At 35.5% G+C, this 18,101-nt stretch overlaps 2 protein-coding genes across 3 annotated transcripts; both read left to right on the forward strand.

The window, feature by feature from the left end:
• Positions 1-5,775: 5,775 nt before the first annotated feature.
• Positions 5,776-8,997, forward strand: LOC139847191 (APO protein 1, chloroplastic). Of its 2 annotated transcripts, none has more exons than XM_071836828.1 (4): positions 5,776-5,917; positions 7,099-7,277; positions 7,371-7,717; positions 8,024-8,997. In XM_071836828.1, exons 2-4 carry the CDS (start codon positions 7,125-7,127, stop codon positions 8,847-8,849), a joined length of 1,326 nt encoding a protein of 441 aa, XP_071692929.1. In that variant the 5' UTR covers positions 5,776-5,917; positions 7,099-7,124; the 3' UTR covers positions 8,850-8,997. The 2 variants fall into 2 exon arrangements, with proteins under 2 accessions (XP_071692929.1, XP_071692928.1); XM_071836827.1 differs by lacking the exon at positions 5,776-5,917 and adding an exon at positions 6,040-6,625.
• A 1,082-nt stretch (positions 8,998-10,079) lies between these two features.
• LOC139850421 (putative pentatricopeptide repeat-containing protein At5g52630) lies at positions 10,080-11,678 on the forward strand. The gene has a single exon (XM_071839994.1). It carries the CDS (start codon positions 10,083-10,085, stop codon positions 11,499-11,501), a length of 1,419 nt encoding a protein of 472 aa, XP_071696095.1. The 5' UTR covers positions 10,080-10,082; the 3' UTR covers positions 11,502-11,678.
• Positions 11,679-18,101: the final 6,423 nt, after the last annotated feature.

Here is an 18,101-nt window from a genome sequence, read left to right on the forward strand (position 1 = left end):
CCCCAAGTGTGAATTTTGGTTGAAGGAAGTTCAATTCCTCGGTCATGTTGTAAGTGATCAAGGCATTAAAGTCGATCCCGCAAAAATCGAAGCCATTAGTAAATGGGAGACTCCTACTACTCCTACTCAAATTCGTCAATTCTTGGGTCTCGCCGGATACTATCGTAAATTCATCAAGGACTTTTCCTTAATCGCTCGCCTTTTAACCGCGTTAACTCACAAGGACCGAAGGTTCATTTGGTCATCCGAACAAGAAACCGCTTTTCAAATCTTGAAAACTAAGCTAACCACCGCTCCTATCTTGTCACTTCCCGAAGGCAATGATGATTTTGTTGTATATTGTGATGCCTAGAAAAACGGTTATGGATGCGTATTAATGCAACGAAAGAAAGTCATTGCTTATGCCTCTCGACAACTCAAAGTCCACGAACGAAACTACACGACACATGATCTTGAACTCGGTGCCGTCATCTTTGCACTTAAGTTATGGAGACATCATCTTCTTGGTACCAAAAGTACCATCTTTACCGATCACAAAAGTCTCCAACATATCTTCGATCAAAAGCAACTAAACATGAGACAACGACGGTGGATTGAAACCTTGAACGATTACAATTGTGAACTTCGTTACCACCCCGGAAAGGCAAATGTAGTGGCCGATGCCTTAAGTCGAAAGGAAAGAACGGTACCTCTTCGCGTCCGAGCATTAAACATCACCATCCACTCCAACCTTAATAGCCAAATTCGTGTAGCTCAAGAGGAGGCTCTTAAGGACAACCACATCGGACGTGAACTTTTAAACATCCTCGTCTCTCGATTCGAAGTTAAGGAGAACGGACTTCGATATTACGCCGGAAGGATTTGGGTGCCTAGATATGGCGATTTACGAAACCTCATCTTAGACGAAGCCCACAAATCACGATACTCGATTCATCCCGGCGCCAATAAGATGTACCATGACCTTAAAGAACAATATTGGTGGCCGAACATCAAAAAGGAAGTTGCTAGATACGTTGCCAAATGTTTGACTTGCGCAAAAGTCAAAGCCGAACACCAAAGACCGTCCGGGTTACTTCAACAACCCGAGATCCCGCAATGGAAGTGGGAAAGGATCACGATGGATTTTATCACCAAACTACCAAAAACGTCGGGCGGTTATGATACTATTTGGGTCATTGTCGATCGCCTCACCAAATCCGCGCACTTTCTCGCCATGAAAGAGACCGACAAAATGGAGAAACTTGCACGACTATACATTAAGGAGATTGTAGCCCGACACGGTGTACCTTTATCGATTATCTCCGACCGAGATGGTCGTTTCGTTTCTAGATTTTGGCGTACGTTACAAGAAGCGTTGGGAACGCGTTTGGACATGAGCACCGCATATCATCCCCAAACCGATGGGCAAAGTGAACGTACAATACAAACCTTAGAGGATATGTTACGAGCCTGCGTTGTTGATTTTGGAAAAGCTTGGGACAATCACGTACCTCTCGCCGAATTCTCTTACAACAATAGTTATCACGCGAGTATTAAGGCCGCACCTTTTGAAGCGTTATATGGTCGAAAATGTCGCTCTCCTCTTTGTTGGGCCGAAGTGGGTGACGTGCAAATTCCCGGGCCCGAACTCATTCACGAAACCACCGAGAATATTCTTCAAATCCGAGATAGGCTTCGGACGGCCCGGAGTCGTCAAAAATGCTATACCGACAAAAGACGCAAAGACCTCGAATTTCAAGTCGGTGACCGCGTCATGTTAAAAGTCGCACCTTGGAAAGGTGTCATCCATTTTGGGAAACGTGGGAAACTAAATCCGCGGTATGTTGGTCCTTTCGAAATCTTAGAGCGTGTTGGAACCGTTGCTTATCGTTTAAACCTTCCGCCTCAACTAAGCTCCGTCCATCCTACTTTTCATGTATCTAACTTGAAGAAGTGTCTCGCCGAGCCCGATATCGTCGTCCCTCTCGAGGAACTTACTATTAATGACAAACTCCATTTTGTGGAGGAACCGGTTGAAATTGTGGACTACGTCGAGAAGGAATTAAAACAAAGCCGGATCCCGATTGTTAAGGTCCGATGGAACGCCAAAAGAGGACCCGAGTTTACTTGGGAAAGGGAAGATCAAATGCGAAAGAAACACCCTCATCTATTTCCGGTTCCGGAAACGTCAGATTCTGAGGAAGAAACTACGATTACTACGCCTGCTTAAATTTCGGGACGAAATTTCTTTTAAGGTGTAGGTAATGTAACATCCCGCCTTTTTCCGTCAATTTTCCGTTTAACTATTTAAGTTCCGTTATATGTTTATAACACATCTCGTTAATACGCGTTTTAAATTATCATGTTTAGGTAATTTAACGCACCCGCAACCGAACTCGAGGGACTAGTTTCGCCAAAACACCAAAGTGGTGACTAGCTTTTGACTAAGTCAACCACCCCCCCACCATTATCCATTCATTTCTCTTTTTCTAAAATACTTCCATATTTTTCTCAAATTTCATCAAAAGGAAATCATCATCTAAATTCGTTCAAGAAGGATTCAATCAAAACAAATTACATATTTGAACTCCTCGTGATCTCCTCTTCGATTCCATACCGATTTCATCAATTTTGGGTAACTTTCTAAAATCACTAATTTTATGTGTTCTTGAGATTTTTGAGTTATAAAGTTGTTAATTAGTGTCTATGGCTCAAGTCTAGTATGATTATGTGATTTGTATGCTTGTTCTTGCAATTTTGATGTAACTAGTTCATTATGAAAGAACACTTGCATAATCTTGAGTTTTAGGTGTTCATATGTTGTTTGATGATGAAAGTTCATGTTTTAATTGTGTTCCTAACATCACTAGCTTCAAATTGGTATGTAGGTTGACATGGATTAGTTTCATAATCATGATTGTTGAATTTGTGATTTTGGGTTAGGGTTTGATAGAAGTAAATTGAATCTTGATGCATTAAATGCTTGATAATATTATTGGTAAGTGTTTAGTTGGATTGTATGCTTGATTACCTTCGAAACGGCATATCATTCATGTAAATTGGTTGCCCGAATCATTGAATTGCATTTATGAACTTGTATGCGGTTAATGTTAAGCATTAGATGCGGTTTTGGTTGTTGTAATAGGTAGATTGATTGATGAAATGTGTTTAGTTGTGTTCCTCGTCAAATTACCTTCCCAACGGTATAAGATACTTGTCTTGATTGTTTGCGGATCATAAATGGTGATTGTTTGAAGTTAGGTTCGTGCATAAAACTTAAAAACTGCCAGAACTCTCTGCACAGGTAATGGCGCGGCGCTCCATATACCCGCGCGGCGCGCCATTATGGTCTGTCCAACTTTGTCAATTTTCGAATAATGTTTGCTATGCTACGCACCTCCGATTCACATGTAACTTGTCCTAACATGCTCATACATGATTAAAAACCTCAGAAAAATAGTTCGGGACCCGACCCGAACGTGTTGACTTTTTGTTGACTTTGACCGACCAAAGTTTGACTTTTTGTCAAACTTAACCAAATGATTATGCAACCCTCCTAACTTGTTTATATACTTGTACCTTGCATGAAACTTGACAATTTGATTTCACATGCTACATAATCGAGTCGTAACGAGCCATAGGACTAATTGAACATCTTTGACCCTTCGTGACTATCGTTATTGATACAACCTATTTGTTTAGGTCAAGACTAGCATTGTTCTTTGCACACGTTACTTGTCGAAGTACTTTTTGGTTCGTGCATACAAGGTGAGATCATAGTCCCACTTTTACTCTTTTTGAACTTACTTTTGGGATGAGAAAACATAAACGTTCTTTTAAACTACGTGAACACAAGTACAGGGAAAACAAACATTCTACATACGAGTTTGAACACAAATCCTCAATTCGATTATCATTAGTTACATCAGATGGTATAAGCGAGAACTTATGTTATATGGCCATATGGGTTTGACAAACCCTCACTTCGGACGGTTCGCTACCGTCTACGGGTGAAATATATTTTCGGGAAACAGTGTATGTTCTAACACTATTATTACGGGGTTCAACGGACGGAATGTTAAGCTTTGATAATTGAGTGCTCGTGAATATTAACTTTTAGAATGTACTATGACTTTATCGATGTTGCAAATCTTGTGGTTCAACTTACTATTACTCACTTACTTATTTAAACCTATGATTTCACCAACGTTTTCGTTGACAGATTCTCTATGTTTTTCTCAGGTCCTTGAACTTAGGTGATACATGCTTCCGCTCATACTTTTTGATACTTGCATTGGATGTCGGGTATACTTGCACACGTGGAGCGTCTTTTTGACTACTTTTAATTGTGTCGCACGTGTTTCATACAAACTTTAAACATTGTTATGTACTTGTTATGGAAACTACTTTTGTAAACTTTGAAACATCCTTATTTATGAAATGAATGCGACATATTTTTCGGTCAAACTTTGTTATAAAGACTTACGACCATGTAATGGGACCATACGTAGATGACGCCGTCATTTGACGATTTGTCGGGGTCGCTACAGAAAGTTTTCTCCATCATGTCTGCATCACTTATTTCATGTCCACAGAATTTAAGTTGTGAACATGTATTATACAGAGCTGAGCTATATTCATTTACTTTCTTAAAGTCTTGGAACCTTAATGTTCTCCATTGTTCCATAGCAGCTGGAAGTAAAATTTCTCTTTGATTATTGAATCTGCTTTTGAGACCTTCCCATAAAACATGGGGATCTTCTACAGTCACATAATTATTTTGTAAGCATTCATCAATATGTTAATGAATAAAGCAACATGCCGTTGCTTGTTCTTTTTTAGAACAAGTGTTGTTTTCATTTATGGCTTCAAGAATGCCCATTGATTTAAGATGCATTTTTACTTTTATAACCCATGGCATGTAGTTATTTCCAGTTGATTCTAAAGGAGTAAATTTAAGCTTTTCCAGATTCGACATTTTCTATTAAAACAAACAACATGATAAATTATAGTCACTTTATATTCATAAGTATATAAACATTAAACATAAATTTAATATAACATAAATGATAAGTAGGTGACAGTGTCGACCATATGTAAGCAATCATTAATAAATGTTATATAACATAAATATAAATATTAGTAAACATAAATGATAATTAGGCGACAGTGTCGGCCATATAAATGTTAGATAATAGAAATATAAATGTTAGTAACATAAATGATAATTAGGCGACAGTGTCGGCCATATAAATGTTAGATAATTGAAATATAAATGTTAGTAACATAAATGATAATTAGACGACAGTGTCGACCATATATTATTCAGGTGGTATAACCGACCATATATCATTTAGGTGGCAGAGCCAACCATAATTAGTATTAAGATTATCGTGCTGATAACGTGTTATAATTCAGTAGGCTTATAACTACCTTTAGTGGTTTGATTCTTGATGTTATAATTCAGTAGGCTTATAACTACCTTTAGTGATTTGATTCTTGATTAAGAATACTAATAATGAAGTGTAAGAACAAAGATGATAATGGAGAGAAAGAAAGAAACACTTTGTAAGTGTGAGAAATGGTGCAAGTTTAATGCTTGCATTCATGACTATTTATAGCAAAAATATCACAAGTTTAGGTAATACAATAATATTACTTTTGTGTATCAATAATTGACTATCCATTTATATTTATATATATATATATATATATATATATATATATATATATATATATATATATATATATATATATATATTTATATATTATAACAGTATTTTAATTGTCTACTTCACGGTTTTGTTTCTCCCCCTCTCTTTCTCCATCGTGACCCCAATCCCACCGTATAACCCTAGCTTCCATTATTAATGGAGATGATGATTATTTGAAAGCATAAATTCGGAATTACTTGTATCTTCATCATCTAGCAACAAAGGTTTGTATTTCTTTTATGATTCTTCCTTGTTTATTTAGGGTTTTTGCTAGTTCTTATAAAAGTTGTAATTTGTGCTTGAATCTTGGTAATTGGTGATGAAAATGCTTGAATAAATGCTAGTGATTGTTATGGTCTTGATTTGGAGTTGTCTACGACTTATCATATTGTTATGGTTTCATAAGGGTCTTTATAAATACCGATAATCGTGCTTGCTTGGAGTTGTCTACGACTTATCATCACTAAGCACCTCATACACTCATTGACGTTTCCTTTCATATTAATGACAATTAATCCTCTTAATCACCCTTAAATTGAACTTAATCTTGCATGAATTCATAGAAACCAGAGTGTTAAAAGATTAATCACTCATAAACCGTTCACAAATCCTCATATGTTACATTGAAATCGAATTATGCTTGATCAACTATTGTTCATTTTCACGTTTCGAATACTTCTGGCTTCTAAATTGTTTGGCAATTAGTTAATTGACTATAAACCTTAGGTGTCCTCTCCAACATAAATCCAACTTTGAGGATGTTATTGAAGTTAGACAACAGTTTAGGGGGTATACTTGTCATTTCATTGAATCCATGTTATTATCTCTACTCCTAAAAAGCCTTCCGATTCTCATTCCTTCACCGTACCAGAAAATTGAAATTATTATTTTCTGGCCACCATTCTCCGCCCATTTCCGTCGCTCGTTTTCAGGTAGGTTTTCACTTACAGCTTACTTCGTCTTTGTTACTGTTTCTGTATAAATATAATATACTTAAAGTTGCTTATACGCATACTTTGTTTTTGCTAATTTAGGTTTCTTATTTTAATTTATAGATTGATTGATTGATTGTTGCATTGCTAACTTCACATAATTATTTGTATAATATAATTAAGTGAACTTAATTTAATTTTACATAACCGAAATGATAATTAGAACCAAATGATGATAAACGCTAATTTATCTTAGTGTTTGGCTATATAGTAGCTGTTTTGATTATTTAAGGTCACATAATCAGTTAACTAGTTACTGCTCCTAATCTAAAAGGTCAAAATGTGTCACTCTTCAGTTGATTGTTATGTTATGAATCAATTAGGCTTCCATCTTGTTAGTTTAATTTATCGATATTAGTTCCTTTTATACTATCATTTAATTCTCAGTTTTTTTTTTTTTTAATCTGATGAAGCTTTGGACGGAATACTGTACAAAAAAATGGAGCATGTCATAAACCTATGCAGTTCATCCCCAACTATACGTGGATCTTTTCCCACAACTATGTATTGTATGCCCAATTATAATTGCTATAACTGGACTTATCGGGTCAATGATGAAACTTCGTCCGTCTTCTTCAACAAATGTCATCAGGTACAATAATTACTGCAATCACAATAAGTTTTCTAATATCGTTTTATTTTTCTGCAATGGTATTAATTGAAGTTAACTTTGGGTTACTTGCAGCCACATGAACGGCGTAGGCCACAGACATTAAAAACCTCCATTTTTGCTGCTCAGGATAATCGTTACAGTAAGAAAAGGTTAACCAACCCTCAAAATACAGACCTTCCTCCCATATTATCCAAGACTAAGAAGAAACCGTATCCTATCCCTTTGAAAAAGATCTTGGAAGCGTCAAGGGCAGACAAAAAACTTGCGGAAAAGGGCATCGAGAAGCCACTTGAACCTCCCAAAAACGGGCTACTTGTTCCTGATCTTATTCCAGTTGCTTATGAAGTTCTTGATGCTTGGAAGATCTTAATCAAAGGCGTTTCACAACTTCTCCATATCATCCCTGTTCATGCTTGCAGGTTTGACAAAAATTTTGTACTCAAATCTTTTTGTAAAGAGTAAATAAGTCATTACTATGTTTGTACTAGTTCTTTTTATTGACATTTATGTGGTTGGTCCCTAAAGTTTGTCAAAAATTTCACGGGTGATCTTTGTTTCAATTTTGAACTGGATGATACAAGTGCAAAGTTTAAGGTCATCCGGATCAAATTTGAAAAAAGGTCACCTGTGCAATTTTTTATAAACTTTAGGGACCAACCGTGTAATTTTATCTTTTCTATATAAGAATGTTTTTCATTGGAAGGGGCTTGTTTGTTTCCGTGCAGTGAGTGCTCGGAAGTTCACGTGGGTCAAACGGGTCACGAGATTCAAAACTGCCGTGGTTCAAAAAGTGCAGTTCGGAGAAGTTTTCACTTATGGGTAAAAGGGTCAATTAACGACATCCTTCTCCCTATTGAGTCATACCACCAATACGATCCTTTTGGCACCCGAATCAAACACGAAACAAGATTTGACTATGATAGAATCCCAGCTATTGTAGAGCTTTGCATTCAAGCCGGTGTAGAATTACCAGAATACCCTTCACGTAGAAGGACTCAACCTATCCGAATGTTAGGAAAGAAAATTCTAGACCGTGGTGTAATCATCGAGCCACCTAAACCCCTATCGTCGAACGAGATTTTGGAACTCGACACGCATAGGGCTCTCGAGCGGGTCCCACCTCCAGAAGAATCCGACGTCGTTGCAATTGCACAAGCAACGTTAAATGCGTACGAGAAAGTAAGATGGGGTGTGAGCAAACTTATGAAGGGGTACACGGTGAAAGCGTGTGGGTATTGCTCGGAGGTCCACGTGGGCCCGTGGGGACACAATGCGAAACTTTGTGGGGAGTTTAAGCACCAATGGAGGGACGGGAAGCACGGGTGGCAAGATGCGACGGTGGACGAGGTTTTTCCGAAAAATTACGTGTGGCATGTTCGGGATCCGAAAGGGCCGTCATTGAAGAGTTCGTTGCAGAGGTTTTATGGGAAGGCTCCAGTTGTGGTGGAACTTTGTGTGCAGGCGGGGGCCCCGGTTCCTCGTAAGTATGTGCCGATGATGAGGTTGGATATTGTGGTGCCCGATAATGAAGAGGCCCGATTGGTTGCTTGATGATTGGAAAAAAAGACATTACTGATGTGTTTTTGTTGTATATATAGAACCAGAGTATAAGTTTTCTTACAACGTCATATGTAGGATCGTTAATTTATGTATCATCTTGTTATCGAGATAGTTAAATGTTAGTTGGGTTCGGTTTTGATTTGCTGTGTTCATCAAGTTGATTTTGATTATCAGTATTATTAGAAGTATATAAATATTTCTTACTTGCACCTTGTGACCAAATCTGTTTGAATAATGAGTTAGCAACACTTTATGATTTAATTTTAAAAGGTGTAGTATATAAGGAAGGGATAGAAATAGGGACGTTCTTTGTTTAGAATCTTAGCAGCCACCATAACACTTGTGACAATCAGCTTATGAACATTTAGTGACGTCAAACAACAAATGAACCTGGGTGTCTCTGAACCAACCGGTCTAACTCCATGAAAAGTTTCCAAGTTCTTCCCCAGCCGTCCTGAACCGCTGCTTAAACTCAATGTCTCATTCCGGTTCACTAGTATTCCAAGAACAAGCGATAAGATTGACACTACTCTCGGGGCTCTGTATTGGGTTCGCTTTGCAGAGTCAACTGGCTCGAGTTGTCATCATGATGGCTAACATTTACGCATCATTTGTGGGGCTTGGAAAAAAAGGAGAGAAATTATCGGTTATTTTGTGTATGTTAGATCATTCTCAACGACTCGTAACAAAACCCTTCAAATATGACGTGGCAGTTAATAATGGAGCAGTTTTTTCTCAAAATTTTGCGAGCGTTGGGCTTATGTGAACGGGTTAAGCAACGGTAGTTTTCCCATTTTTCATCATATTTTGCAATATCACTCGTGGGTGAGAAACATTTTTCTCTACTCGTGGGTGAAAAAATGACTTCTCTTTTATTTTAAGATAGATGAAGAATTATCTACATCGTGAGATTGGGTATTCTTGTGGTACCTATAACCTACTCACAACACTCTCTCCCGATGCTCGCCAACACCTCTCGAAGAAATAACATTATCACGTAGTCATCCTATTCTAAACCCCCCAAAAATAACTTGTATTTGTCATGTATTTGGTTATGGGCTTACTTGTGGCGAAATTTTAAATGTGAGTTTTGGGTAAACACTACAAATAGTGTTATTGTGGTTAAAATCCAACTTCTGATTTTTATTCATGTGCTAGGATAAAACTAGTAACATATTTTGAACTTAGAATTCTCAAATATAGATAATTAAACATTTTTTTTTTATGTTTTCTATAACTTCTGGATTTCTTGATTCTTCAATCCACGAATCATTCTGTAATCAACTGCTCAAATTTTCACAAACTGACAATCTTAAAGCAATCAAAAAACTTCATGCTCATTTACTTACAACAGGCGTAATCTTCATCTCCTACACACTTCAAACCAATCTCGTTTTTGCATACACCAAATGCTCCCACCCACAAAATAACATTCAAACCCTAACAAAGTTCTTCAAATCCTCCATTCTCACACACCCACTTCCCTTTAATTCACTCCTTTCTTGTTTCGTTAGAAATGGGCTTCCATTTGTTGCTCTCAAAACTTTATCTTTCATGCATTATCATAACGTTTCGATCGATTCGTATGCGTTATGTAGCTCGTTAACAGCTTGCTGTTTAACACGAGATGTTGGGTTCGGTAAACAGATTCATAGCCATGTAGTTAAATCTGGTTGGGGTTCTAGTGTGTTTTTAGGCAGTGCGTTGGTTGATTTTTATTCCAAACTAGTGGGCGTTGTTGATGCAGCTAAGGTGTTCGATGAAATTCCTGTGAAGAATACAGTTTGTGCTAATGCGATTCTTTCGGCTTATTCTGATGCTAAAATGTGGGCAAACGGTCTTGTACTATTCCGAAGTATGCCCGGGTTGAACTTACGTTACGATAATTGGACATTTTCCGTGGCTTTAAATATATGTGTTGGACTGTATGCAATTGAATTGGGTAGTCAAGTACACGGGAAAGTGATTCGGTCCATGTACAACCCAGGAACCGATGTGTTTCTCTTGAGTTCGTTGATTGATTTGTATGGAAAATGTGGACTGGTGATTAAAGCTAAGCGAGTCTTTAATACTGCACGAGTTACCGACGTCGTTTTATGGACATCAATGCTTGGCGTTTATGGTAGAAATGGGCATCACAAAGAAGTAATCCAGTTATTTAAAGAGATGTTATTAAAGAAAATTAGACCAGATGGTGTGGCATATGTTACTGTCATCTCAGCTTGTGGTCACACGGGTCAGGTTGATCTTGGAACCAAGTACTTCGACTCAATGGGTCGTGATTTTGGGCTAAACCCGGGTCCTGAACATTATGGTTGCCTTGTGGATTTGTTTTGTAGGGCGGGAGAAGTAGAAAACGCGTGGAATGTGGTTAATAAGATGTTGAATAAAGATAATGTGAGTGTTTCTGTTTGGGGGGCGTTGTTGAGTGTGTGTTGTGATCATGGGCATGTTGATTTGGGTAAGTTTGCAGCTCAAAGGGCACTTGAGTTAGATCCTATGAATACTGGGATTTATGTTTTAGTGTCGAATATGTATGCGAAATATGGTTTGTGGGATGAAATTGGACGATTAAGGGAACTAATGCGTGATAGAGGATTAAAGAAAGATATCGGGTGTAGCTGGATTGAGGTGAGCAGGTAATAGTGGGTTACTTTTTGCCGATTCAATATACCATGTATTCATTTAGTTGTTTTTTTTTTTTTTTTTTTTTTTTTATTCTTAACAAGAAAAAATAAACTCACGCTTGCATTTACGTTTGATTTTTTTTCTTTTACTATCGCATACACCGATTGAATAAACAATGACATAAATGAACAAGTCCTAGCTGTTTACAACAGCACAAATTTTTCAATTTCACCGGAGGTTCCCATTTCAACCTCAGTTTCACTTATTTTCTCCGTTGAAAACGTGAACTCGTTGTAGAAATTCTTGACGATTCTTTAAGGATGAGTCAAAAACTTAGATGTTGTTTGTTTTTTAAGATGTTTTTGTCGAAGATTTGTGATCTCTGTAAACAAGATGTGGCCTAAAAGTGATTGTTGAATACTGAAGACTATTTGTTTTTATGTCTGTAAAATAACTTAATTCTGTCTGCATCATTTCTAAGTGTGTGAGATTTTGCAAACAGTTGAAGACATTATTTTATCTTATGTCTTCAGAAAAACAAACAGTCTGCAGTAGAAACGTCTGCAGGCGCGCAAACATAAAACTTTATAAGATCTGCAGACTGAAAAACAAACAATGCCTTAGTCTGGTATTCCAAATCCACTTATATCTCAGTCAAGGTTAATGAAGAAGACCTTGAAGCAGAAAAGAATCCAATAATCAAAGTCAAACCAATGTCAGTTATCCAACAGAAGTTCAAACAAGAGGAAAATTGAGAGCTGGTATGAATTAAATTGTTAGCACTTTTCCAGAACCTTCCAACACTGTTATGGAGGTTGATGATGTAATGGGGAAAGGCAAGAACAACTCTCAGTGAGTATCAAAGGAAGACTCGGCAATTGCTCACAAAGTTAGTGGAGAGAGATCTGAGTTCAACGTTGAAATGTATAATGAGTTGAAGAATATGTTGATCGAATGAAATACATACTTGAAAAAAAAAATTATGTTGGCGCATCAATGAATGTGTTGGGTGAAGAGTTAATTCAATGCTTGTAAAGACCCTTGTAATAGAAATTGAAGGAATGAGGTAAAAATCAAACATGATGAATTAATTGCAAAGAAAGAAACTAAAAGTGTTGAGTTCTATCTAGAAATATTTTTCGGAAGTGGATTAGAAACACTTTAAGTGCAGATCAGATGTACACTACAGGACAACAATCAAAAGCTTTTGGGGATTAATGATCTTTACTGTCTGGAGTAGTTTCTGGAATGGAAATCTTTGGCTTTATGGTTGAAATATAGTGTATTAAACATCAAGAGACAAGACATCAACTCAGAAAAGAGCTCACTTTTTCGCCCAAAAAAAAAAACACAGAAAAGAGCTCACTTTTTCTAGTTAAAACAGTTAAAGAGATGAAGCTACTACCAGAGGAAGATTAACTAAGCTATTTTGTGTTGTAAATGGTGAGCAAAAGCGAAGAAGTCTTGCTGGATTGGTTACAAAATCAAAATATGAAATATTGTAATATTTCTTATTACGTTCGTTTCATATCATACTAGTTTGAACCCGTGAATTCATGGGGTTCACAAATACTTACAATTTTTAAAGTTATAGTTTACACTCGCTAGTAGGAGTAATTATAAATAGTAAGGGGTAGGGGTTAGGATTTAGGGGTTAGAGTTTGAGGTTTGGGTTTTAGGGGTTAGGGTTCGGGTTTAGGGTTTCATGGTTATGGTTTAGGGGTTAAGGGTTTAAGATTCAAGGTTTAGGGTTAGGGGTTAAGGGTGTTAAGGGTTAAGGGTTAAGGGTTAAGCTTTGAGTTTTAGGGTTTAGTGTTTATAGGTTAGAATTTAGGATTTATGGTTAGGGATTTAGGGTTTATGGGTTAAGGGTTGTGTAATGTGACGCCACGTACAAAATTAACGTGTACGGATCATCAACAACAGGATCATTACAGGGTCAAACACTATATGCTGTTTTAAAAGAATTTTGCATTCATAAAAAGAGGTAACGTCTTTACCGACGTCAAATGTTTTACAAATGATAGTGTGCTTCTACGAATAGAAAGCAATAACATAAGTACGAGACTCAAAGGTCATTACAATTTCATTGTTCAAAAGTAACATAGGTTGTGAATGCAAAGTAAATATTTCATGCAGAGACATCTCTAAACAAAAGCAGCGGGAGTCTAAACAGCAAGTCTAACAGCGAGACTAATACAGCGGAAGCATCAAACGTCTAAGCACCTGAGAAATAACATGCTTAAAAGTCAACACGAATGTTGGTGAGTGATAATGCTAAAAACGAACATATATTTCATAGCATTATTCCCCAAGAAAGACAAGATTTTAGTTGGTATTGTTCGATTTACAAGCAATATTCGTTTAAATATTAAAAAGTGAAGACAAAAGGCAGATTCGACAAATTGAAGACAAAAAGGTCCAAAGAGCTAAAAAGTACAAGATACAACTAAAAAGGTTCAAAATATTGATGAGGAACGTCTCAAAATGACAAGAGTACAAGTTACAAGACGCAAAGTACACGATATAAAATAATACGCGAAGACGTCCGAAAATCCGGAACCGGGACCTGAGCCAAGAAGAAACGCCCGACGCAACGGACCAAAAATATCTAGTCTACTATGCACAAGAATATAATATAATATATATAATTATATATAATTATATATTATATTATATATTATTATTATATATATTATATTACGTCGGCAAGAAGAAAACAAATCAATTTGGCTGGATCCAGGGTGGCCATGCGACTCGCATGGCCAGAGGCACAAATCCATGCGAGTCGCATGGAGTGAAAATGTTGGTCAGGTCCTATATAAAGCCAGTTTTCTGCCGAGTTTGATACACATAATTTTAATCTCTCTCAATATATACGATATATATATATATAATTTATATTTTAATTTTAATTATAATTCTAATAATAAGGGTATGTTAGCAAATGTTGTAAGGGTGTAAGTCGAAATTCTGTCCGTGTAACGCTACGCTATTTTTAATCATTGTAAGTTATGTTCAACCTTTTTATATTAATGTCTCGTAGCTAAGTTATTATTATGCTTATTTAAAACGAAGTAATCATGATGTTGGGCTAGTTACTAAAATTGGGTAATTGGGCTTTGTACCATAATTGGGGTTTGGACAAAAGAACGACACTTGTGGAAATTAGACTATGGGCTATTAATGGGCTTTATATTTGTTTAACTAAATGAAAGTTTGTTAATGTTAATATAAAGATTTACAATTGGGCGTCCCTATAAATTACCATATACACTCGATCGGACACGATGGGCGGGGTATTTATATGTACGAATAATCGTTCATTTAACCGGACACGGGAATGGATTAATAGCCACTAGAATAATTAAAACAGGGGTGAAATTACATTCAAGGGTAATTGGTGTAATTGTTAACAAAGTAGTAAAACCTTGGTTTACACGCAGTCGATAACCTGGTGTATTCATTAAACAAAGTATTAAAACCCTGTTACAATTCGAATCCCCAATTAGTTGGAATATTTATCTTCGGGTATAATAATAATTTGACAAGGACACTTGCAATTTATATTTATGACTGATGGACTGTTATGGACAAAAACCAGACGGATATATTAAATAATCCAGGACAAAGGACAATTAACCCATGGGCATAAAACTAAAATCAACACGTCAAACATCATGATTACGGAAGTTTAAATAAGCATAATTCTTTTATTTCATATTTAATTTCCTTTATTTTATATTTAATTGCACTTCTAATTATCGCACTTTTATTTATTGTTATTTTATTTTATCGCACTTTTAATTATCGTACTTTTTAATTATCGCAATTTTATTTTATCGCATTTTTATTATTCGCAATTTCATTATCGTTATTTACTTTACGCTTTAATTTTAGTCTTGTATTTATATTTTACATTAGGTTTTAACTGCGACTAAAGTTTTAAAATCGACAAACCGGTCATTAAACGGTAAAAAACCCCCCTTTATAATAATAATATTACTTATATATATATTTGTATTTTTATAAAAGTAAACTAATATAGCGTTGAGCTTTGTTTAAAGATTTCCCTGTGGAACGAACCGGACTTACTAAAAACTACACTACTGTACGATTAGGTACACTGCCTATAAGTGTTGTAGCAAGGTTTAAGTATATCCATTCTATAAATAAATAAATATCTTGTGTAAAATTGTATCGTATTTAATAGTGTTTTCCTAGTAAAATAATAACTATTTTATATACACCTCGCTTCACATCAAGTATTTTTGGCGCCGCTGCCGGGGAAATTCGCCGAAGCGAAACGCCATATTTTTAATTTTTAAGTTATAATTAGTTTTGGTAAAATTTATATTTTTAAAAATTAAAAAATATATAAAAAAAAAAGAACTTTTAAAATCGAAAAAGAAAAAAAAAATATTTTAAGTATATTTTTAAGTTTTTCTTTTATTATAAAGTATTTTAAGTTTATTTTTAAGTTTTTATTTTAATTATATATATATATTTTATTTAAATTTAAAACAGAAAAAAAAAAAGAAAATAAAATATTAAATATTACGTGACCTGTCATTTGAACCAGTCCAATTGAACCAGTTCAGGGTGTCCATGCGACTCGCATGACCCACCCCCTTAAACCATGCGACTCGCATGAGGGGTCTGACAGGGCCACAAACAAACCCTAAAAACGCATTTATTACGGATATTATTTTATTATTATTAATTAAACCCTAATTTGATTTTATTATTATTAATTAAGTTTTTAGTTTAATTAATTTTAACTACTTTTAATTAGTTTTATTATATTTAAAACTTAATACTTTAATATAATTAATATAAAAATAATATTTTAATAAAAATTGTATTTTTTTTTTCACTTTTTATTTCTTTTAATATTTTGTACCTTTTTAATCGTTGTAGCGTAATATTTGTATTTTTAGCTCATATTTAATTTTAAACTTAGTTGTGCTATAGTTATTTTTACTCCTAGATTTTTAGGCTTTGCCGTAGAATTCCTTAAGTGCTTTTTCTTTAGACTAAGATTTAGGTGCTTTAGAATTTTGCGACGCCTTTTTAAGTTTTAGTTACTTTTTAAGTTATTTCCATTTGGGATTTAGTTTTTCCTGTAAGCTTTAATATTTTTAGACCTTTTACTATGTACCAATTATCATTCCAATTAGTAATTTCAATTTGCGATTATAATTTTAAGTTAGTTGTAGTAATAAGGTTAGGTTAGTCAAATATTTTTAAGTTTTTATAAGTTTCTTTTATTTTTCCGTCACCTTTTATTTTTCAACCATTTTTTCTTTTTCAACCTTTTTCGACGAACTCTTTTTCTCTCTTATTTCTCGCCATTCTAGTTTTTAGGACTTAGAATTTTTTCTACTTCTTATCTAAATTTCTTAAAATTACGAAAATTTATTTTAAGTGGTTAAATTAATAGACATCAAAATTTTCTGGTTCGTAGTAATAGTTGGATTTGTACGTGGACCGGGTTATTGGAGCCAAACAGTCCTCAATTATATTGAGACCAAACGAATCCTGCCCCTCTGCTGCATCTTTTGGCTATTCGAAACGTGGGCAAAATCAGAAAAGTCTATTGATTGGATAACTTATTATAATTTTTCTTTCCTTTTTAAAACTAATAGGATATTCAGTGAATGCACCGAGCAAGACGTTCATCACCTTTTGTACGTTCACCACCTGTAACTAGATCAAGACATCGTTTAACAAATATAACCGCCGTTGATTTTTCTTTAGAATCGTCATCCAGTCGACCAAGTACTTCAGTTCAAATTTCCGATAATCCATTTTTTGAACCCAACCTCACAATTGAGAATCCGGAAAATATTCAGGAACGGTTCGTAGATCCTGAACCATTAAACTTTCCTCCGGAACCACCAATCATTCAAACAGAGATTGTTGAGGAACGAACTATTAAAACAGAATCATCTAGTGATACCGATTCAACAAATTCAATTATGGAGAATCTGGAACCTTTAAGTATGGAAGACCGAATGAGAGCTAAACGCACTGGCCAAGGTCACGCAATTACTCATCCAGACATTAATGCGCCAGATTATGAAATCAAAGGACAAATTCTACACATGGTGACTAATCAATGCCAATTTAGTGGTGCGCCGAAGGAAGATCCAAATGAACATCTACGTACCTTTAATAGGATCTGCACACTATTTAAAATTCGAGAAGTGGAGGATGAACATATATATCTCATGTTATTTCCCTGGACTTTAAAGGGAGAAGCCAAAGATTGATTGGAATCGTTACCTGAAGGGGCGATCAATACATGGGACGTTTTAATTGATAAATTTCTTAAACAATTCTTTCCTGCATCTAAAGCCGTAAGACTTCAAGCAGAAATTGTTACGTTCACACAGAAGCCAAATGAAACTCTATATGAGGCGTGGACAAGATATGGAAAGTTATTAAGAGGATGTCCGCAACATGGTTTAGACACCTGTCAAATAGTACAAATATTCTACCAAGGATGCGACATCACTACAAGAAAAGACATAGATATAGCAGCTGGTGGTTCTATTATGAAGAAAACCGAAACTGATGCTTGCAAAATTATTGATAACACTGCTTCCCACT

Source organism: Rutidosis leptorrhynchoides, chromosome 5 (assembly GCF_046630445.1).
Source record: "Rutidosis leptorrhynchoides isolate AG116_Rl617_1_P2 chromosome 5, CSIRO_AGI_Rlap_v1, whole genome shotgun sequence".
NCBI classification, from domain to species: domain Eukaryota; kingdom Viridiplantae; phylum Streptophyta; class Magnoliopsida; order Asterales; family Asteraceae; genus Rutidosis; species Rutidosis leptorrhynchoides.